This window comes from Ahaetulla prasina, chromosome 1, assembly GCF_028640845.1.
Source record: "Ahaetulla prasina isolate Xishuangbanna chromosome 1, ASM2864084v1, whole genome shotgun sequence".
Classification (NCBI taxonomy): Eukaryota; Metazoa; Chordata; class Lepidosauria; order Squamata; family Colubridae; genus Ahaetulla; species Ahaetulla prasina.
The window spans coordinates 87,937,867-87,961,698 of record NC_080539.1 but is presented as its reverse complement, the minus strand read 5'-3'; the positions used below and the strand labels follow the sequence as shown (position 1 = coordinate 87,961,698).

Below are 23,832 nucleotides of genomic sequence, written 5' to 3'. Positions count from 1 at the left end.
CCTATGAAGTGGGTTGGGCTTAGTCTGTACGAGGAAAGTTCATAATACTGCACAGTCTTATCACAAAAGAAGAATCCAAAAAATCCTACGCACGTTGTTATAGCAGTGCCTCGAGCCCTCTCATGGCCATCATTCAGGCCCTTCTCTGTTGTCTGGTAAATATCCTTATGCAAGCTTTGATCTATGTAGAAAAGGGTTCTAAATACATAGATTTTCTTGTAGAAATCTTTTCTACATAGATTTTCTTGTAGAAATCTTTTCTACATAGATTTTCTTGTAGAAATCTTTTCTACATAGATTTTCTTGTAGAAATCTTTTCTACATAGATTTTCTTGTAGAAATCTTTTCTACATAGATTTTCTTGTAGAAATCTTTTCTACATAGATTTTCTTGTAGAAATCTTTTCTACATAGATTTTCTTGTAAAAATCTTTTCTTAGTGAGCACCCAGGAGCCAAGAGCTGACCTTTTCCGACTGCGAGGTTCCCCCGCCTCGCAGGAATGGCCCTCCGGGTTATCGATGGCCGGCCTTAACGAGGGGTCTTGGGACCCGGAGAGGTGGCATGCGAGGAAGAAGAATCTGTGGGGTTTTTTAAACCGTTTTTTAAATAAGGGTTTCTTAAGGGGAGGGACTGACGGGTGGGGGAAACCCGTCGGGAGGGATCCAGCCCCTGTGCTAGTTCGCGACACTATTCCATCTTGTCTGGAGGCAGGGGAGGACGCCCAGGTTTAGAGGATGTTCGATCTGTACGGTAAGTGGGAGAGGCAGATATGGCGGGGAGGGGCTCATTGAGCTGTGGGAGCACGCTGCTCGATGTTTGAAAGCGATCGCGTTCGCCCCTCAGTCCCTACCCGCCTCGGGTGGTCGTGATCCTCAGAGCTTGATCTTCGGCTGATGTTATGTAATGCCGGTCCGTGGTTAATAAGGCTCCTCTGATTTGTTCCCCATAACAACCATCCTATGAAGTGGGTTGGGCTTAGTCTGTACTGAGGAAAGAACTGCACAGTCTTATCACAAAGAAGAATCCAAAAAATCCTACGCACGTTGTTATAGCAGTGCCTCGAGCCCTCTCATGGCCATCATTCAGGCCCTTCTCTGTTGTCTGGTAAATATCCTTATGCAAGCTTTGATCTATGTAGAAAAGGGTTCTAAATACATAGATTTTCTTGTAGAAATCTTTTCTACATAGATTTCCTTACTTAGAGATTGGTTGACTGAGCATTTTGCTGTGATATGATTGGCTCCTGGTTAGCGGTGTGAGGTGTTCTAGAAGACACTTTGGATTCCAGGTATTCGACTGCTCCATATAAGACCATTGCCACGATCAGTACAGTTACTAGAATATACAGTTTGATGGAGACGCTTAAGAAGGTGCTGTAGCCAAAGGCTATGACAAAGCCCAATGACTCCCACAAGCGGTAATTTGCAAAGGCTGCCTCTTTGTGCTTCTCAAATAAAATTCCATAGAGAGCTATAAAAACAAAGAGAGAGAGAGAGAGAGAGAATGATATCAGATAATCATTATGACATCAGCTCAGATTTATGTCTTCTTAAACAACAGTTGTCACCTATTTCAAACAAAGGTGATTCTGCATTAAAATCTTTTATTATACCTCCCCTTTTGTATCAAGTATTTGCAGGGCACTCTGTTATAGATTGGGATACCTTTTATGGCTGCAGGGAAGCAGTGTTCTGATCACATTAAACTCTTTGGCTCCCATATCTTTGCTCTGAATGGCAAACCTTTTTTATTTTATTTTATTTTATTTTATTTATTTATTTATTTATTTATTTATTTCATCGAGCATGTATTTTATGACAGATACAAGTGTAAACGTAATTCTAAACACATGAAAAGGATACGAATAAAAGAAAACATTAGGACAGGGACGGTAGGCATGCTGGTGCGCTTATGCACGCCCCTTACAGACCTCTTAGGAATAGGGTGAGGTCTACAGTAGACAGTCTAAGGTTAAAGTTTTGGGGATTTGGGGAAGAAACTACAGAGTCAGGTAGTGTATTCCAGGCATTGACAACTCTGTTGCTGAAGTCATATTTTCTGCAATCGAGTTTGGAGTGGTTTACCTTGAGTTTGTATCTATTATTTGCTCCTGTATTGTTGTGGTTGAAGCTGAAATATTCATTGACAGGTAGGACATTGTGGCAGATAATTTTATGTACTATGCTTAGGTCAGATTGCAGTCGGCATAGTTCTAAGTTGTCTAAGCCCAAAATTTGGAGTCTGGTGGCATAAGGTATTTTATTATGGATAGAGGAATGGAGGACTCTTCTTGTAAAGTATCTCTGGACTCTCTCGATTGTATTAATGTCCGATATGCAGTGCAGGTTCCAGACAGATGAGCTGTATTCATGAATTGGTCTGGCAAAAGTTTTGTATGCCCTAGTTTGCAGTTCAATATTACCAGAGAAGAAGCTACGCAAGATTAGGTTAACAACTCTTAATGCTTTTTCAGCAATGCTGTTACAGTGAGCTCTGGCACTTAGCTCATTTGAGATGACTCAACTTCATTGAGTCTTTTCTCTTTTTAGACAGAGAAGTGGGTTTGCCCTCATTTGCTGCTTGAGATATTTTTAGCTTTGCAAATTTAAATGCAGCGCACATATATTCCGAACAAATGTATCGGGAATGAATGAGACTGAATTCTGCATTTCTTTAGATGTGCTTTAGGGGGAGCTCTTGATTAGTAGTAGCTTCCAACTCTGAAAGATAGCTTTGGGAGCGACTTGCTTCGATTCTGAATGCTAATGAATTTTTGTCCATTCTCCTTAAAATGTTATGATCCTTTGGTAAGAGAACTGGGCCAAGACTCAGCAATGTTGCTGGCTTTTAAATTGAGATGTTCTTATACCGTATGTAGCTTGGAGTAGTATATAGATAGTCGTTGCTTACTGACCACTCATTCAGCAACTGTCTGAAGTGATGACAACACTGAAAAAGGAGATTTATGACTGGTCCTCAAAGCTGTGGCCATTACAGCATCCCTATGATCACGTGATTGTGATTTGGGTGCTTTGCAATTGGTGTGAATTTAGGATAATCGCAGCATCCTGTGAACATGTGATTGCCATTTGTGACATTCACAGCTGACTTCAGACAAGCAAGCCAATAAGGAAACTTGCAAGAAGACCCAGTTATGTGATGTTGCACTTAATCGCCTGCAGTGGTTTGCTTAATGACCACAACTAGAACGGACAGTGTAAGTCATCTCAGTCACCCTTTCACTTAAAAACTGCATCACCTAGCAACAGAATAGCCGGTCCCTATTGCAGTTGGTACATGGACAATATCTGCAATCCTAAAGCATGGCTCTACTATTTAACTACTCTGTGAAAGAAAAAGAACAAACTTCTGAGCATTTAAGGAGAGCATACAGAGTCTTTTATGGACACTACAGGAACAGAAATTAGATTCTTCAGGTGGTTATGCAGCTTTTATAACACCAGTGCCCAATGAACATTACTTAGCATGTAACCATTAGATAATTTAGATCAGTGTTTCTCAACCTTGACTAGTTGAAGTCCACCCCTCGTCATGTGGCCAAGATTGAGAAAGGTTGATTTAGATAATTAAGAAGCTCACGGGAGAACACATAGCCTTCATCTGCTGATTTCTGGCTGCAACCACTGCCTGTGAAGTTGCGGAGGGATTAAATGGCATAAAATGACTGAGTGAAGGGTGGACTTGGCCCATCATATTAACCAGCGGTGAAATACACTTACTTCGCTACCAGTTCGGGAGTGTGAGCACACATGTGCGTGCTCTCTGTGCTCACATGCGCCTCTTCTGCACATGCGCAAAGCCTTTTGCACATGCACAGAAGCTAAAAAATGGGACATAATGACATCCCGGCAGGGGGAGGAACCTCCTGCTGGCGCTACCGGTTCGCGCAAGCTGGATAGATCTGACCAGATTTCACCGCTGATATTAACCATTATATTGAGCCGCAGCGGCGCAGTGGTTAAAATGCAGTAGTACAGGCTACTCCTGCTACCTGCTGGCTGCCTGCAATTTGGCAGTTCAAATCACACCAGGCTCAAGGTTGACTCAGCCTTCCATCTTTCCTAGGTGGGTAAAATGAAGACCCAGATGGTTGGGGGCAGTGTGTTGACTCTGTAAACTGCTCAGAAAGAGCTGTAAACCACTGTGAAGTGGTGTATAAGTCTAAGTGCTATTGCTATATCCTACAGAACCTGATGTACAATCTAAGAACTTAAGTTTTATTCTTAGATTAGTGTTGTGATGTCTCCCATAATTGAGAAAGAAAATATATAAAGTTTTTTTAAAAAAAATAGCCCAGACCCTGCTAAACCAAATAATCCCACAAAGAGAAATTCATAAATACACACACATTGTCCCTCTTCTTCTCTCCATCCTCTACAGTAAATTCTTTAAGATGTTTTCTACTCAACAGTTTATTTTATAAACTGTTAATTCTTCCTATGTAACATTTTATTTAATTATACTCTCAGACATAAGTGCATTTATGCAAATAGTAATTTTAAATGCCTTCTGGTTTTAAGTCACACCTCCCCTTTAAAAAGTTTGTTTAGAAGGTACAATATAAACACAAGGATGCCTTCAAGTCATCTAGGTAAGGGGACTCCAACCTTGGCAACTTTAAGACCTGTGGACTTCAAGCAAGGCTGGCTGAGGAATTCTGGGAGTTGAAGTCCACAGGTCTTAAAGTTACCAAGGTTGGAGACCCCTGATCTATGTGATGATTTGGTGCATGTGATATATAATTTGCCATTGTTTTCTTCAGAGCTTCATCTTACTTTAAAAAAAAATCTGTCCAGCCTACAATTCTGGGAATCCTAGGCAATTCCCCTCTAATTATTCATCAGAGTTAATCTTGCTTAGCTTTTTAGATCAGCTAAGGTCTGCTGGATACTATTTGTCAATGTGAATGATAAAAATAAATCTTCACCAGAGGTGGGTTTCAGCAGGTTCTGACCTGTTCTGGAGATCTGGTAGTGGAAATTTTGAGTAGTTCGGAGAACCAGTAATAAAAATTCTGACTGGCCCCGCTACCATCTATATACTCTGCCTCCCAAATACCAGCTGATTGGGAGGAAATGGGGATTCTGCAGTATCCTTCCCCTGGATTGGTGACCGAATGGAGATTTTACAGTATCCTTCCCCTGCCACGCCCACCAAGTCACGCCTACCAAGCCATACCACGCCCACCAAGCCACACCCATACAACCGGTAGTAAAAAAATTTGAAACCCACCACTGATCTTCACCCATAACTTTCAAATGGATTGTAAAAAACAACAGATATAAAAATAGGCTGTTATGTTACATTATGATAGTTTACCAATGATCTTTCTTAATGTTCCTGTTCTTTTCCCCTCCTTTTGTAGTGTTAGTTTAGTAATTTGAGCTTACCATTTCTCAGAATTGAAAAGGCAAGCAGAAACACACAAAGATCTTTGACTGAAACATAAACAAGGTTGGTTGCAGAGTGGTGCGGAACTTCAAGGTGGCAAACAGTAAAAAACCCACCTCCTTCAAAGAGTCTTATAAGGTTGACTAATGCCAGGCCGCTCCTTGGCAGTGAAATTCTAGATGGAGTATGCAGAATATGTTGCCTCTGAGATAAACGTATTAAGTGTTGCTAAGTTTTAACAATCCTCAGGGATCAAACAATTTTATGGGTTTGGAATGAAGTTTACTCAGTTCATTATTTTAAAGGGAACGGAATGCATCCAAAACCCTGACTATCCAAACTGCAATACAAAATCCTTCAGGTTTTTCCCCTTTTCAGATTCTTACAATGTATTTTCTTCCTACTGAAATGGAGAAGGTGATAAAAAAAGAGAGCATGCTTTGTAAAAAGCATTGCATTAAAAGGCACTCAATTGGCCAGAGTGGTTCAGCCAATAGAAACTAACTTCACAGTTCATTGGCTACTTGACGAGGAAGGACCTCCCCCCAATTTCAACTGGGCAAATGCTTCTTACGCACTGTGATAATTTCTATACTTTCTTTTACCGGGATCCATAAAGTAGTGTAGTTTTTATTTTTAATTTTAATTTTTAAAATAGTGCAATAAATAAAAAAAAAAAATCACCAGCAGAGAAAAAGGGTAGAGATTATACAATTAAAAAAAGAAAGAAAGTAAGTCTAGGAATATTTTATTGATTTTGAAAAAAAAACCACATTTTTTAAAAAAAATAGATAAAATGAAAATCAGTGCTATATTTGTTGACTATTTATCTTTGCTCCAGCAATTCAGGTGGCCTACACAGGACTCCATCCTCTGATTTGTTCCCCATAACAACCATCCTATGAAGTAGGTTGGGCTTAGTCTGTATGAGGAAAGTTCATAATACTGCACAGTCTTATCACAAAAGAAGAATCCAAAAAATCCTACGCACGTTGTTATAGCAGTGCCTCGAGCCCTCTCATGGCCATCATTCAGGCCCTTCTCTGCTGTCTGGTAAATATCCTTATGCAAGCTTTGATCTATGTAGAAAAGGATTCTAAATACATAGATTTTCTTGTAGAAATCTTTTCTACATAGATTTCCTTACTTAGAGATTGGTTGACTGAGCATTTTGCTGTGATATGATTGGCTCCTGGTTAGCAGTGTGAGGTGTTCTAGAAGACACTTTGGATTCCAGGTATTCGACTGCTCCATATAAGACCATTGCCACAATCAGTACAGTTACTAGAATATACAGTTTGATGGAGACGCTTAAGAAGGTGCTGTAGCCAAAGGCTATGACAAAGCCCAATGACTCCCACAAGCGGTAATTTGCAAAGGCTGCCTCTTTGTGCTTCTCAAATAAAATTCCATAGAGAGCTATAAAAACAAAGAGAGAGAGAGAGAGAGAGAATGATATCAGATAATCATTATGACATCAGCTCAGATTTATGTCTTCTTAAACAACAGTTGTCACCTATTTCAAACAAAGGTGATTCTGCATTAAAATCTTTTATTATACCTCCCCTTTTGTATCAAGTATTTGCAGGGCACTCTGTTATAGATTGGGATACCTTTTATGGCTGCAGGGAAGCAGTGTTCTGATCACATTAAACTCTTTGGCTCCCATATCTTTGCTCTGAATGGCAAACCTTTTTTATTTTATTTTATTTTATTTTATTTATTTATTTATTTATTTATTTATTTATTTCATCGAGCATGTATTTTATGACAGATACAAGTGTAAACGTAATTCTAAACACATGAAAAGGATACGAATAAAAGAAAACATTAGGACAGGGACGGTAGGCATGCTGGTGCGCTTATGCACGCCCCTTACAGACCTCTTAGGAATAGGGTGAGGTCTACAGTAGACAGTCTAAGGTTAAAGTTTTGGGGATTTGGGGAAGAAACTACAGAGTCAGGTAGTGTATTCCAGGCATTGACAACTCTGTTGCTGAAGTCATATTTTCTGCAATCGAGTTTGGAGTGGTTTACCTTGAGTTTGTATCTATTATTTGCTCCTGTATTGTTGTGGTTGAAGCTGAAATATTCATTGACAGGTAGGACATTGTGGCAGATAATTTTATGTACTATGCTTAGGTCAGATTGCAGTCGGCATAGTTCTAAGTTGTCTAAGCCCAAAATTTGGAGTCTGGTGGCATAAGGTATTTTATTATGGATAGAGGAATGGAGGACTCTTCTTGTAAAGTATCTCTGGACTCTCTCGATTGTATTAATGTCCGATATGCAGTGCAGGTTCCAGACAGATGAGCTGTATTCATGAATTGGTCTGGCAAAAGTTTTGTATGCCCTAGTTTGCAGTTCAATATTACCAGAGAAGAAGCTACGCAAGATTAGGTTAACAACTCTTAATGCTTTTTCAGCAATGCTGTTACAGTGAGCTCTGGCACTTAGCTCATTTGAGATGACTCAACTTCATTGAGTCTTTTCTCTTTTTAGACAGAGAAGTGGGTTTGCCCTCATTTGCTGCTTGAGATATTTTTAGCTTTGCAAATTTAAATGCAGCGCACATATATTCGAACAAATATATCGGGAATGAATGAGACTGAATTCTGCATTTCTTTAGATGTGCTTTAGGGGAGCTCTTGATTAGTAGTAGCTTCCAACTCTGAAAGATAGCTTTGGGAGCGACTTGCTTCGATTCTGAATGCTAATGAATTTTTGTCCATTCTCCTTAAAATGTTATGATCCTTTGGTAAGAGAACTGGGCCAAGACTCAGCAATGTTGCTGGCTTTTAAATTGAGATGTTCTTATACCGTATGTAGCTTGGAGTAGTATATAGATAGTCGTTGCTTACTGACCACTCATTCAGCAACTGTCTGAAGTGATGACAACACTGAAAAAGGAGATTTATGACTGGTCCTCAAAGCTGTGGCCATTACAGCATCCCTATGATCACGTGATTGTGATTTGGGTGCTTTGCAATTGGTGTGAATTTAGGATAATCGCAGCATCCTGTGAACATGTGATTGCCATTTGTGACATTCACAGCTGACTTCAGACAAGCAAGCCAATAAGGAAACTTGCAAGAAGACCCAGTTATGTGATGTTGCACTTAATCGCCTGCAGTGGTTTGCTTAATGACCACAACTAGAACGGACAGTGTAAGTCATCTCAGTCACCCTTTCACTTAAAAACTGCATCACCTAGCAACAGAATAGCCGGTCCCTATTGCAGTTGGTACATGGACAATATCTGCAATCCTAAAGCATGGCTCTACTATTTAACTACTCTGTGAAAGAAAAAGAACAAACTTCTGAGCATTTAAGGAGAGCATACAGGGTCTTTTATGGAGACTACAGGAACAGAAATTAGATTCTTCAGGTGGTTATGCAGCTTTTATAACACCAGTGCCCAATGAACATTACTTAGCATGTAACCATTAGATAATTTAGATCAGTGTTTCTCAACCTTGACTAGTTGAAGTCCACCCCTCGTCATGTGGCCAAGATTGAGAAAGGTTGATTTAGATAATTAAGAAGCTCACAGGAGAACACATAGCCTTCATCTGCTGATTTCTGGCTGCAACCACTGCCTGTGAAGTTGCGGAGGGATTAAATGGCATAAAATGACTGAGTGAGGTAAGGGTGGACTTGGCCCATCATATTAACCAGCGGTGAAATACACTTACTTCGCTACCAGTTCGGGAGTGTGAGCACACATGTGCGTGCTCTCTGTGCTCACATGCGCCTCTTCTGCACATGCGCAAAGCCTTTTGCACATGCACAGAAGCTAAAAAATGGGACATAATGACATCCCGGCAGGGGGAGGAACCTCCTGCTGGCGCTACCGGTTCGCGCAAGCTGGATAGATCTGACCAGATTTCACCGCTGATATTAACCATTATATTGAGCCGCAGCGGCGCAGTGGTTAAAATGCAGTAGTACAGGCTACTCCTGCTACCTGCTGGCTGCCTGCAATTTGGCAGTTCAAATCACACCAGGCTCAAGGTTGACTCAGCCTTCCATCTTTCCAGGTGGGTAAAATGAAGACCCAGATGGTTGGGGGCAGTGTGTTGACTCTGTAAACTGCTCAGAAAGAGCTGTAAACCACTGTGAAGTGGTGTATAAGTCTAAGTGCTATTGCTATATCCTACAGAACCTGATGTACAATCTAAGAACTTAAGTTTTATTCTTAGTGTTGTGATGTCTCCCATAATTGAGAAAGAAAATATATAAAGTTTTTTTAAAAAAAATAGCCCAGACCCTGCTAAACCAAATAATCCCACAAAGAGAAGTTCATAAATGCACACACATTGTCCCTCTTCTCCTCTCCATCCTCTACAGTAAATTCTTTAAGATGTTTTCTACTCAACAGTTTATTTTATAAACTGTTAATTCTTTCTATGTAACATTTTATTTAATTATACTCTCAGACATAAGTGCATTTATGCAAATAGTAATTTTAAATGCCTTCTGGTTTTAAGTCACACCTCCCCTTTAAAAAGTTTGTTTAGAAGGTACAATATAAACACAAGGATGCCTTCAAGTCATCTAGGTAAGGGGACTCCAACCTTGGCAACTTTAAGACCTGTGGACTTCAAGCAAGGCTGGCTGAGGAATTCTGAGAGTTGAAGTCCACAGGTCTTAAAGTTGCCAAGGTTGGAGATCCCTGATCTATGTAATGATTTGGTGCATGTGATATATAATTTGCCATTGTTTTCTTCAGAGTTTCATATTACTTTTAAAAAAATTCTGTCCAGCCTACAATTCTGGGAATCCTAGGCAATTCCCCTCTAATTATTCATCAGAGTTAATCTTGCTTAGCTTTTGAGATCAGCTAAGGTCTGCTGGATATTATTTGTCAATGTGAATGATAAAAATAAATCTTCACCAGAAGTGGGTTTCAGCAGGTTCTGACCAGTTCTGGAGATCCAGTAGTGAAAATTTTGAGTAGTTCGGAGAACCGGTAGTGAAAATTCTGACTGGCCCCACCTCCATCTATTCTCTGCCTCCCAAGTCCCAGCTGATGGGGAGGAAATGGGGATTCTGCAGTATCCTTCCCCTGGATTGGTGACCGAATGGAGATTTTACAGTATCCTTCCCCTGCCATACCCACCAAGCCACGCCCACCAAGCCACACCCACACAACCAGTAGTAAAAAAATTTGAAACCCACCACTGATCTTCACCCATAACTTTCAAATGGATTGTAAAAAACAACAGATATAAAATAGGCTGTTATGTTACATTATGATAGTTTAACAATGATCTTTCTTAATGTTCCTGTTCTTTTCCTCTCCTTTTCTGGTGTTAGTTTAGTAATTTGAGCTTACCATTTCTCGGAATTGAAAAGGCAAGCAGAAACACACAAAGATCTTTGACTGAAACGTAAACAAGGCTGGTTGCAGAGTGGTGCGGAACTTCAAGGTGGCAAATAGTAAAAAACCCACCTCCTTCAAAGAGTCTTACTAAGGTTGACTAATGCCAGGCCGCTCCTTGGCAGTGAAATTCTAGATAGAGTATGCAGAATATGTTGCCTTCTGAGATAAACGTATTAAGTGTTGCTAAGTTTTAACAATCCTCAGGGATCAAACAATTTTATGGGTTTGGAATGAAGTTTACTTAGTTCATTATTTTAAAGGGAACGGAATGCATCCAAAACCCTGACTATCCAAACTGCAATACAAAATCCTTCAGGTTTTTCCCCTTTTCAGATTTTTACAATGTATTTTCTTCCTACTGAAATGGAGAAGGTGATAAAAAAAGAGAGCATGCTTTGTAAAAAGCATTGCATTAAAAGGCACATATTAAGGAAAAATGCAACTACCCGTATTTTTCGGATAATAAGATGCACCAGAGTATAAGGCGCATCTTAGTTTTTGGGGAGGAAAATAAGAAAAAAGCTGATTGGCAGATGGATCGGTCTCCCAGAATACCCCCAATCAGCTGTTCCCAGAGGTGAATTTTAGCAACAGGTTCCTTGGTTGCGAGTTCTGTGCCTTATTCTTTTTTTTGCTTTTTTTTCCTGTCTCTGAAATTCTGTTTCAGAAAAAACTTTTTTCTGCCTCTGAAAGTCTCCAAAACAACTTCAGAAAAAAAGCCTCTGAAGCTCTGTTTGGGAGCTTCTTTTCTGAAGCTCTATTTGGGGGGCTTTTTTTCTGAAGCTCTGTTTGGGGGCTTTTTTTCTGAAGCTTCTTTCAGCCTCTGAAACCTCCCTTTGAGAAGCTGCGTGGGCTACATTCAGACTATAAGATGCACCCAGATTTTCACCCTCTTTTTCTGCGGGGAAAGGTGCATCTTATACTCCCAAAAATATGGTGTGTGTGTGTGTGTGTGTGTGTGTGTGTGTGTGTGTGTGTGTGTGTGTGTATATATATATATATATATATATGTTCAAGAAATTGTATACATTTTTACAGACACAGAAATGTAGGTGGATCTTCCTGCAGATTTTTTAAAAAAAAAATTATCAAATTTGCATAGAAATAGAGTGTGATTATTATGCACAGAAGGACAGGCCTAAATGGCCAGCCACAAACACCACATAGATCAGTCCAACAGTTCATGCCAAAGAGGCCCTTTCCAGTAAGGCTAATACAGTTGCTGTTATTATCTCTTTTGCATAAAGCCTACAATCCTATTTCAACTATCTGCTGGCCTTTTCTCACTATAAATGCTTACCGTTGGTTAGTGTTTGCAAGATAGCATCTGCTACACCCCAGATGGCAGGTATTATAAAAAATAGGGCAAGTTGGTTTGAGTGAGGTTTCCAGAGCAATAGCACTATTATGCAGCTGAGATGGAGAATGGCACCTGTTGGACGAGGCAAAGATCATGAGAAAACAGTAAAGCACATTCCAATTCACACTTTATGAATTTAAGAACTGCTTGGCTTCGTAGGACCCTTGGAGAATTTTTCAGTAAAGTTACTGATTCAGCAAATATACTTATATAACTATTGGGACAGTTGCTTTGTTATCTTGCTAGTGAGAGGAAGTTCTCTAGATCAGAGGTCTCCAACCTTGACAACTTTAAACCTGGAGGACTTCAACTCCTAGAATTCCTCAGCCAGATCTAGATTGACTATGTCCTTGAGTAATTGCTTAACTTACATCCTATTCTTCAAAGCTCAAGTCAAATCCACCCAGGCCATTACAGTAGACAAGCACCCAGTTAGCTTTTACTTACCCAATGTAAACAGAACCTTTCTACCGGTGAACTGGTAAATCTTGCCAAACAGCAAGGAGGCAAGTGAGTTTGTAGCTGAAAAGCAGATCATCACATACCCAACGAAGTTTATCCCAAGAGCACAGGTCACATAGGACTAGAAAGAAAGTGAGAAAGAGAGAGGTGCCCACAGTTATTTTCAAGGGTGGGCTTCAAAAATTTTAGCAAGGGGTTCTCTGCCCAGTTGTTGGGTGGGCGTAGCCCTAGTGGGTATGGCCGAGTCAGCCTCCTGCACCACAGTGGATGGGTGGTTGTTTTTGTCCAGAGGCTGTCTTCAAGCCTCCGGGAGGGTGAAAATAGCCTCCTCAGGCTCTGGAGGCCCTCTGGAGGCCAGGAACAGGCCCGTTTCTGGCCTTCACAAACTTCTGGTAAGCCCGTTTTTTGCCCTACCTGAGCCTCTGCACATGCCCTGCACTTACTTACATCTAAAATGGGCCATGTGGGGACTCCTGGGAAGGGCGGAGCAGGGTGGGCGGGGCCAGCCAGGAGTCGGATTTGGGGGTTCTCCAAACTGCACAGAATCTTAGCTAGAGGTTCTCCTGAATCCCTGCGAATCCCAGCAGCCCACCCCTGGTTATTTTATTACTAGCTGGATGCCCGTGCTTTGCTACAAAACTATGTGCTCGGGCTTGATAAATTGACACTTACAGCCTGAAACCTAATGTAGAATGTGTAACTCCGTAGCATCAGAGTGTGTTAATATAATGCAACTGGCAGTTGGAACAGAGGGGGAGGGGGAATAGAATGTCCCAGCCCGCAGCATCCATCGGTATTCATCTGGCTAGCATCCTGTCAATGTGTGAGAGAGTTGAGGGGTGTTTGGAAACTCAAATAGTATTTGCTGTGTGAGCAAGAAGGAGGCAAGAAGGACGGTGGGGGTGGGTTAGCTCAACTATTCTGTAGTAAAGCTGCTTGCTTCTGTGAAAGTAAAACTGAAACTCCTCTCCTCTGCTTGTGTTTTGCATTTGGAACAGATTTATTTTCAGGTGGGGAGGGGGAGTAGAACTCCTTAGCATCAGAGTGTGTTAATAATAATATAGGAAATACTAATGCTCTGATGGTCATTTCGAAAAATCTTTTCTTAGTGAGCACCCAGGAGCCAAGAGGAACATACGTGGCAAATTTCAAGTTTGTAGGCTTTACGGTTCTGGAGATTTCATGATTAATGCATGAGTGGTTTTCTCTTTTATATATATAGATACAGAGCAGCAGCTTCAATTTTCTTGTTTGCAGTTAAAGGCCTGATGAGTGCTTCAGAGTGCAGGTGTTGAATATTCATGCAACACGTACATGATCAATAAAGCTCTATTCTCTGTCTCGCTATAGAGCCTCTAAATGCAGCGTGCAGCTGTGTGCAATATGGGTAGACAGCTAGGACTTTGATCAGTTATTGCAGCTGTTCTTAAATACAAAAACAAGTGAAAACTGGACCGGGAGTTGAAAAGACATAACCTACTCATTCTCAAAGTAGTATCCTCCGGGTGTGTTGTAATTGCATGATAGCCTAGCCCTTTGGTTTCTGCCTGTTCCAGCAATCTAATAGAGGTAACATATTCAGGGTCTCCTTGATGAAACAAAGTCAACTCGGAGGTTCTGGGAAGTGTACCTTCTCTCTCATGGTGCCTGTCCTGTGGAAGAGCCTCCCCCTGGACAGACCTACCTACCCCTTTCGGCCTTCTGGGAGGTTGTAAAGACTCGCCTTTTCCTCCAGCATTGGAACTGGATACTAATGGAACTCTGGCATTTGTGTGTGTAACATGTTGATGATGAGTTTTTTAAATAGGTGCCTCAACTTGTTTTTTTAAAAATTATTCTATATTATGTTTTCATATTTGTTCAGTACTCAGGATTCCACCAGTGGCCATATAAATGTAATTAAACAAATACCCAGTCATTTCAACACATTGGAATTCTTAGCAAAGATGGAATTCTTTGAATGAGGAATTCTGAAAGTTTTAATTCTAATGCAACTGGAATATAAAAACCTGGCTATGCTCCTGACCTTGGAGCACTACATGCGCCAAGGGTTCTGCCTCCTCGCTATATCATTAACGGGACAGGTGTCTTGTTTTTGTATGTACTCAAACGTTTTAATATCTTTTGCTGTTTTAACATTTTTTTATTGTTTTATGATGTTTTTCAAATTTTAATTGTAATATATGTTTTGAATTGTGAGCTGCCCAGAGTTGTTTGCTGAGATGGGCAGCTATAGAAATCAAAGGGATGAATGACTGACTGACTGACTGACTGAATGAATGAATGAATCTATCTATCTATCTATCTATCTATCTATCTATCTATCTATCTATCTATCACCTACCTACCTACTTTTTGAGTAAACCACTTGAAGTGGTTTATAAATTAACAGTTTATACTATGTACAGAAACAAAAACTATGCCTAGGAAATAGTTTTCCTAGAAGGCCTTGCTACCTTCACTTATGCGTCTTTAATCCCAATACAATTCCTAACTGATTGTATTGTTTCTTTTTAAAATATTTCCAAGAATTAGAGCCAAAGGAAATGTACAGATGACTACATCTGGTGGCACATCATTTAGATGAATTTTCTGGTTCCTTGAGAGAGAGTCTACACTGGGTACTCTGTGGTGCATTTCTCTGCTGAACTTCTGCTCCTTCTGCATTTTTTCACTTAGCACCTGAAATAGATTAGATAAACCTATATTTTATAACCAACCTTATTATAGTCACTAGCCAGGAATCCTTGTTCAAGTCCACTGTACATAGTCAAAGGTATCAAGAGACACTGGCGTTTATCTTTAAGACGTTGAAATGTTTCCAGAAAAGTGGATCTAAAGGATGACACAGACTTTTCTTCACTCTCGGCTTGGTTGGTTGAGATTTGATCCAGAAATATAATCACTAGCAACACAGCTAGAATCTCACTAGCTGTGAAATGAAAGGAAATATTTGAACAAACATAATTAACAGGGTACATTGGAAAAATTGGTGTTTAATAATAAAGTCATATTTCTTGGCTTATTAAGTGCTACTAATTTCAATTAGCAATATTAAAAATGTCTTACTTTAACCCAAAGCAAAATACTGTTTGAGCATCCGTTTTTCACAATTCTTTTTGCTCCGCTATGACGTTTGTGTTATGACAGCTAACAGGGTAAAAAACAATCTCACAATCTGCTGCTGCATAAAACATTTGTTACCATTCCAGGTCAAATCAAAGGCTTTATGGAGATTAGCATGAATACTGTATCACACATCTGTCAATATTGCTTCAACCCCAGATGAGCATATTTTTTGAGCCATTTCCTTGCAGTGATAGCATTTTCTGAATTACATCTGAAGGGACATTATACCGAAAGCGGAAATGTTAATTTTTATGATATTATATTGATGGAAGTTGAAGTAAATTCAATCCAATAAAATGGATTGGAATGTGGGGGAGGAATTTTGGTCATGGGATAGATCTAGATGACTGGCAGAAATTGTGGATGTATAATTATAAAATGATGATGTCGACAGCATTTAAAGAGAATTTGTATAAGATGTTTTACAGGTGGCATCTACCCCCGAAAAGAATTGCTAGAATGTCTAAGGACAAATCTGAAAAATGTTGGAAATGTCATCAGATACCTGGATCATATTACCACATGTGGTGGACATGCATTGAAGCTAAAAGATATTGGACTAAAATACACACGTGATTGGAAAAAATGATTAAAAAGCATATTGACTTTAAGCCAGAAATCTTTCTGTTGGGAATTATACCGGAGATATATACTAGAGATATAAAATATTTGATTGTGAATATTATTACAGCAGCTAGGATTGTATTTGCAAAAAATTGGAAAAATGAAAAGTTACCTTTGCAAGATGAAATAATTAGAAAAATGTTGGAATGTGCAGAGATGAGTAAATTAACATTTGAAATTAGAGAACAAGAAGATAAACAATATTATAAAATATGGGATTTATTCTGTAACTGGTTAAATGGAAAGATATGTTAGGAAAAATGAGCATAAGATATATGTATGGAAGAGATGATTATTTTGTGAATGCACAGGAAGATATGTTAACACCCTTACAGCATGTTGTAATGGAATTGATTTGATGAGGTTTTTTTATTTTATGTTTAAAAATAAATAAAAATTTTCAAAAAAAATTGGATTGGAATGATCCACAAAATATTCAGAATTTGGTAAGATTTACCGTTTCTCTGTTCATATTTTGAATGGAAAATGTTATCTTCAGACAGAGTCAAAGCATGTCATGTCAAAGCATAACATTATGATCCCTAATACTTGAAATTTGAAAATATTTGGCTCAGTGATTTGGAGGTGTAGCCTCTCCCTTGTCACAGGCCGTGGATCTCACAACATAGGAATAAATATACCCAAATCCATGCTGCATTAACTACAGTTGAATTGAATCATATTATATGCCAACCAAGAAATGGTGTTAACACTTAATTATAGACTTAGTGGTATTCAAACTTTTTTCTGAGGAACAGAACTTATCCAGGATTCACCAGGAAAATCAAGCATTTTGAATAACCTCCTGGAAATGTACATCAATATTTTAGTTTAGTTGCAGTGAACGCCAAGGTGAGAAGTTGACTTTGGTTTGTATTACGTATATTCTTTCTCAAAACCTAATGGAATCTGTGCACAGCTGTTCCTTGTGAGCCAGTGGGAAGCAAAGGTGGGAATGCCTCACTGAAATGTTCTGAAATTACTGATTAACTCTGTGTACCATTTCTGGTTAGCCAATGCTGTTAGACTTGAAAAAATGCAAGAGGACTTCATATTGCAATTAAACTATCGTACATTTTCCTATACCCTATGGCTCCTGAGCTCCATTTTTGTCTGCAACGGCTCCGAGCTCTGTTTTCGCTGGCAGAGAGTTGCAGGAGGCCATCGCAGCTGAAAATGGAGCTCGGGAGCCTGTTTTTGCTGGCAGAGCGCTTGGGTCACCATAGGCACCTCTGACACAAGTGATGTCAAGCTGGCCATGCTCACCCCGGCCCCCCAAGGTCAAACACTGATGTGGCCCTCAATGAAATCGAATTTGACACCCCTGTCCTAGGTAATTTCCCATCAAAGCATTACCTAAACCAAGAATCTGGCTTTATTAAGATCGAGCGTTACATAACTTTAAAATGTGCTCTGATACATTACACATACAAATTACGCACACTTTCCTTCATCAGATGCCAAAGGTGCCTGAGAAGGCTTACCTGTGTAGATTCCCATCAAAGTATAGATTAAAGTATTAGATGGTCCTTTGGACGTCACAGTCCTATTTGTGGTGTTTGCCATGCAGCTGCCTACACCACAGCACTCCAAATCTGCTTCTGTAAGATTTGCTAATACATTAAAAACATAAAAAGGAAACAGGGTTTTATTAATGGTCAAAATACAGACAAAAATGAAGGGTGTATATGCAAATACACTAGAGAGTGCCTGGAGATCCAGTCATTCCGAGGCTGACCGGACACTAGTTAGGTCTTATAGTAGGACCTACCTAGTGGCATTGAGGGAAGCAAAGCGTTCCTACGTTTCCTCCCATATTGCGTCGGCAGATAACCGCCCGGCTGCCCTGTTTCGGGTGACCCGCTCTCTCCTTCAACAGGATGTGCGGGATGACCCCTTACAGGGCCGTGCCAAGGAGTTTAGTGGTTATCTGTACGATAAAATCGTTCAGCTTCGGGATGGATTGGATCAAAATTGGGTAGATCCAGGTGAGAGGTCGGACACTCGTCTTGTTGAGACTGTTTGGGATGGATTTGACCCTGTGACTCCCAAGGATATGGACAGGTTGTTGGGATGGTTGAATGCCACCACATGTTTACTGGACCCGTGCCCCTCCTGGCTGGTGCTGGCCACGCAGGAGGTGACACGAGGCTGGCTCCAGGGGATTATTGATGCTTCTTTGATGGAAGGGGTTTTCCCTGCCGCCTTGAAAGAGGCGGTGGTGAGACCCCTCCTCAAGATGTCTTCCCTGGACCCAGCTGTTTTGGGAAATTATCGTCCGGTCTCCAACCTTTGCTTTGTGGCGAAGGTTGTAGAGAGTGTGGTGGCATGTCAATTACCCCAATACCTGGATGAATCTGTCTATCTAGACCCGTTCCAGTCCAGCTTTTGGCCTGGATACAGTACGGAGACGGCTTTGGTCGCGTTGGTTGATGATCTCTGGAGGGCCAGGGACAGGGGTTATTCCTCTGCCCTGGTCCTATTAGATCTCTCAGCGGCTTTTGATACCATCGACCATGGTATCCTGCTGCACCAGTTGGGGAGTTTGGGAGTGGGAGGCACCGTTTATCAGTGGTTCTCCTCCTATCTCTCTGACCGGTCGCAGACGGTGTTGGCAGGGGGGCAGAGATCGACCGCGAAGCCCCTCATGTGTGGGGTGCCGCAGGGGTCGATTCTCTCGCCTCTCCTGTTCAACATCTATATGAAGCCGCTGGGTGAGATCATCAATGGCTTTGGGGTGAGGTACCAACTGTACGCTGACGACACGCAGCTGTACTTCTCCACCCCAGGCCACCCCAACGAAGCTATCGAAGTGCTGTCCCGGTGTCTGGAAGCCGTACGGGTCTGGATGGGGAGAAACAGGCTCAAGCTCAATCCCTCCAAGACGGAGTGGCTGTGGATGCCGGCACCCCGGTACAGTCAGCTGCAGCCGCGGCTGGCTGTTGGGGGCGAATCATTGGCCCCAGTGGAAAGGGTGCGCAACTTGGGCGTTCTCCTGGATGGGCGGTTGTCTTTTGAAGATCACCTGATGACCGTCTCCAGGAGAGCTTTTTATCAGGTTTGCCTGGTTCGCCAGTTGCGCCCCTTCCTTGACCGGGATGCCCTATGCACGTCACTCATGCTCTGGTTACCTCTCACTTGGATTATTGCAATGCTCTCTACATGAGGCTCCCCTTGAAGAGCACCCGGAAGCTCCAGTTGGTTCAGAATGCAGCTGCACGGGTGATAGAGGGAGCCGCATGTGGCTCCCATGTAATACCACTCCTGGCAGACTGCACTGGCTACCTGTGGTCTTTCGGGTGCACTTCAAAGTTTTGGTGACTACCTTTAAAGCGCTCCAAGGCTTAGGGCCAAGGTACTTACGGGACTGCCTGCTGTTACCGAATGTCTCCCACCGACCCATATGCTCGCACAGAGAGGGACTCCTCAGGGTGCTGTCCGCCAAGCAATGTTGGCTGGCGGCCCCCAGGGGAAGGGCCTTCTCTGTGGGGGCTCCCACCCTTTGGAACGAATTTCCCCCTGGACTTCGTCAACTGCCGGACCTTCGGACCTTCCGCCGTGAGCTGAAGACCTATTTGTTTATTCGCGCAGGACTGGCATAGGATTTTAATAGTTTTAATATTTGATATAATTTTATAAATTTTATGGGGTTTTATCATTTTAATGTTTTAATTCGGCCATATGTCTAATAAGTTTTTTAATTCATTGTTTTATTTGTATATTATTGTCATTTTATCTTGGCTGTAAACCGCCCCGAGTCCTTTGGGAGAAGGGCGGTATAAAAATCCAATAAATAATAATAATAATAATAATAATAATAATAATAATAATAATAATAATAATAATAAAAAATGAAGGCCAAATATACAATCCATTTATGATTAAGTGTTGTATCTTAGAATTCTTGATGAACGTATCTTTTCTTTTATGTACACTGAGAGCCTATGCACCAAGACAAATTCCTTGTGTGTCCAATTACACTTGGCCAATAAAAAATATATATTCTATTCTATTCTATTCTATTCTATTCTATTCTACTCTATTCTATTATTTGATTCTCAAACTTTTTAGGCCTTGTTTCAAAGAAATTTAAAGTGCCTTGGTGTTCTTATTTCTAATCCATCATATCCCTGGGGTCTATGATATTTTCTGAGTTTCATTCATTCATTCATTCGATTTCTATAGCCAACCATCTCAGTCAATGACTCTGGGTGGCTTACAATTCAAAAAAGTATATTACAATTAAAAATACTAAAAACATTTTAAAACATCCAGATTAAATATACATAGGAGCAAAATATTTGGTCTATTAGTAATACAGTCTGGAAATGGGGCATATGCACCCTGAGCACCCCAGGCATGAGAATATAGCCATGTTTTTATGTCCTTATGAAAGGCTAACATAGTTGTGGGCCATTCTAATCCCGTTATAAAAAAAATAAATTCCTAAGTGGTCTTTCTTGTGCATTCCTGCTGCAAAGTCCTTCTCTCTAAATTACTTTCCGTGGTCCAGAAGTTCAAGCAATTATGTCAAGAATTTGCTAATGGGTTGATGCACATGATAAAATAGAACAATTATTTGTGATTTCCCCCGTCCCCCAAACCAATAACTGTGCCTTTGAGATGAATATGATATTTTGAAACATTTCAAGAGTACCACTAACAGTTTCTGATTTGTTCCTAATAGTAACGTTTGGTCAGTAATAGTAATCAGGGAATTTTATCCATTATGAATACAATTTTGTAAAATTGCCCCATTAGCAGTGATTTTTTTTTTTTATTGGCCAAGTGTGATTGGACACACAAGGAATTTGTCTTGGTGCATATGCTCTCAGTGTACATAAAAGAAAAGATACGTTCATCAAGGTACAACATTTACAACACAATTGATGATCAATTTTAATTAGTAACATTCAATCCCAAACAATTTCTTAGAAGAACTGACTACTTTTCTAGTCCATCTAGCCTCTATTATCCTTATATTAAAGGTTTAAATCAAACTTAAAATAAATAATGAAGGCCAAATATACAATCCATTTGTGATTAAGTGTTGTATCTTAGAATAGATGAACGTATCTTTTCTTTTATGTACACTGAGAGCCTATGCACCAAGACAAATTCCTTGTGTGTCCAATTACACTTGGCCAATAAAAAATATATATTCTATTCTATTCTATTCTTTGATTCTCAAACTTTTTAAGCCTTGTTTCAAAGAAATTTAAAGTGCCTTGGTGTTCTTATCCCTGGGGAATATGATATTTTGAAACATTTCAAGAGTACCACTAACAGTTTCTGATTTGTTCCTAATAGTAACGTTTGGTCAGTAATAGTAATCAGGGAATTTTATCCATTATGAATACAATTTTGTAAAATTGCCCCATTAGCAGTGATTTTTTTTTTTTATTGGCCAAGTGTGATTGGACACACAAGGAATTTGTCTTGGTGCATATGCTCTCAGTGTACATAAAAGAAAAGATACGTTCATCAAGGTACAACATTTACAACACAATTGATGATCAATTTTAATTAGTAACATTCAATCCCAAACAATTTCTTAGAAGAACTGACTACTTTTCTAGTCCATCTTGCTTCTATTATCCTTATATTAAAGGTTTAAATCAAACTTAAAATAGAAACAATTAAAACACAGAATATAAATGATTTTTTAGTGTAAATGCTAGAAACATTATTTGTCAGAGTCACCTTGGTACTTTGTCAGATGATTAGTAAAACTAGTGCAAAATTGCATGGGATTATCTAATATGCTAAACCAAAATCAAGCAAATTATGTTCTGATTTAGAGCAATACGTGAACTATATCTGGAATCAGTTATTGGAAGCCCAAAAGGCAGAGTAAGAGAACAAAGGTCGGCTGTAATACTGGACAAGAATTTTAAAAGCCTTAAAATATTTCCTTTCTCATTACATTATTTACAAATAACATAGACTTCATGTGTCTTTACTACATGTTCTATTAACATAATTACCTTTATTAGGAGTCTGGTCGAAGACAAGAGATGCTATTAGATTTCCCCAGACTCCAGAGGATCGGTATATCAAAAAGAAGATTCCAAAATACTGGGTAACTATATATTTTCCAATTTTGCCCACTTTCTGAGCATATAAATTGCCGGCCACAGTAAGGTAAGTGCACTTGGCTGACCAAAGGGGGGCTGCTCCCAGCCCTAAGATCATAGATGTGGGGATGAGTGTAAACCTGCCAAAAACATGTAATTTCGTTATTTTTATGAAGCAAAACATAATCCCAAAATACTTATGATTCCACTGAGCTTCAGAGAAATTCATTATTTGTACCCCCTCTGCAAGAACAAAAACAGAATGCAAAGGGGGCAAATAATGATTCATACGTTTTGTCATCTTCACTCTCATGCCAAATCCTTATATAGTTGCATTCAAGAAGTCATGATACAAGTACAGAATTAAAGCATCACCAACAGAAGTTCAAACTGCATCTTTGCAATGTTGGCACCAGAAACTCAAGTGATGTTCCACCCGCTATTTGGCTAGTATAACAGGATTGGCTGTTTCTGGGTAGGGTTTCCATAGTGAACTAGGCATTAACAGAATCAAAGCTAGGCCTGTGTAAAGAATTTTATGGGCAGAGGTGGGCTCCTGGGGGTTTGGCAGGGTTCAGGCGATCCTCTAGCCAAGAATCCCTGGGGTTCGGTGAACCCCCAAGTGCCACCCCAGGTTGGCCACGTCCACCCCTCCCCTTCCCTCCCAGGAGTTTCCATGTCGCCCATTCATCATTCCAGGTAAGTGCAGGGGCCGTGTGGAGGGTCTGGGAGGGCAAAAATGGGTCTACTGAGGTTCTGGAAGTCCGGAAACAGGCCTGTTTCTGGCCTCTGGAGGGCCTCTGGATCCCAAGGGAAGCTGTTTTCACCCTCCTGGAGGCTTGAGGAAAGCCTCTGGAGCTTGGGGAGGGTGAGAAATACCCCCACCCCGCTGAGATGCAGGCGGCCGATTAGGACACACCCACCATGGCCATGCCCACCCAGTAACGGGGCAGTGAACCCGCTGCTAAAGGATCTGAAGCCCACACCTGCCTGTGAGTGACTCAGAAGCTGTAGCTGTGTAGAATGAAGCAATAAGTTTGTTCAGATGGACTCCTTACCATTCTTATTTAAAATTAATTTCCTAAATTGGTAAGTCAGTTTGGTGCACTGATGAGGGCATCAGGCTTGAAACTAGGAGATGGTGAGTAGCCTTGCTTTAGGCACAAAGCCAGCTGGGTGACCGTGGGCCAGTCACTTCCTCTTAGCCCTAGAAAATGAGGCAATGGCAAACCACTTCCCAAAAACTTTGCCAAGAAAACTGCAGGCAGTTTTCAGTCAAAAACTGACTTGATGGCACATAAACACACACGTTTGTACACCCTCCCTTATTTCTGAGAGTTCAAGGCAGTTTTCAGAATAAGTCTCTCTTCTTTTGTTTTAC

At 40.5% G+C, this 23,832-nt stretch overlaps 1 protein-coding gene across 6 annotated transcripts in view; it reads right to left on the bottom strand.

The window, feature by feature from the left end:
* Positions 1–6,164: 6,164 nt before the first annotated feature.
* Positions 6,165–23,832, bottom strand: part of UNC93A (unc-93 homolog A) — a 40,121-nt gene continuing 22,453 nt past the window's right edge. For all 6 annotated transcript variants that reach the window (XM_058167890.1, XM_058167880.1, XM_058167873.1 and 3 more), the window contains 6 exons: positions 22,362–22,591; positions 17,859–17,987; positions 15,342–15,553; positions 12,607–12,742; positions 12,100–12,231; positions 6,165–6,832 (listed from right to left, as the gene is read on the bottom strand). In XM_058167890.1, the coding sequence (XP_058023873.1) occupies positions 6,561–6,832; positions 12,100–12,231; positions 12,607–12,742; positions 15,342–15,553; positions 17,859–17,987; positions 22,362–22,591 (1,111 nt within the window). In that variant the 3' untranslated portion in view covers positions 6,165–6,560. The remainder of the gene's footprint in view (positions 6,833–12,099; positions 12,232–12,606; positions 12,743–15,341; positions 15,554–17,858; positions 17,988–22,361; positions 22,592–23,832) is intronic.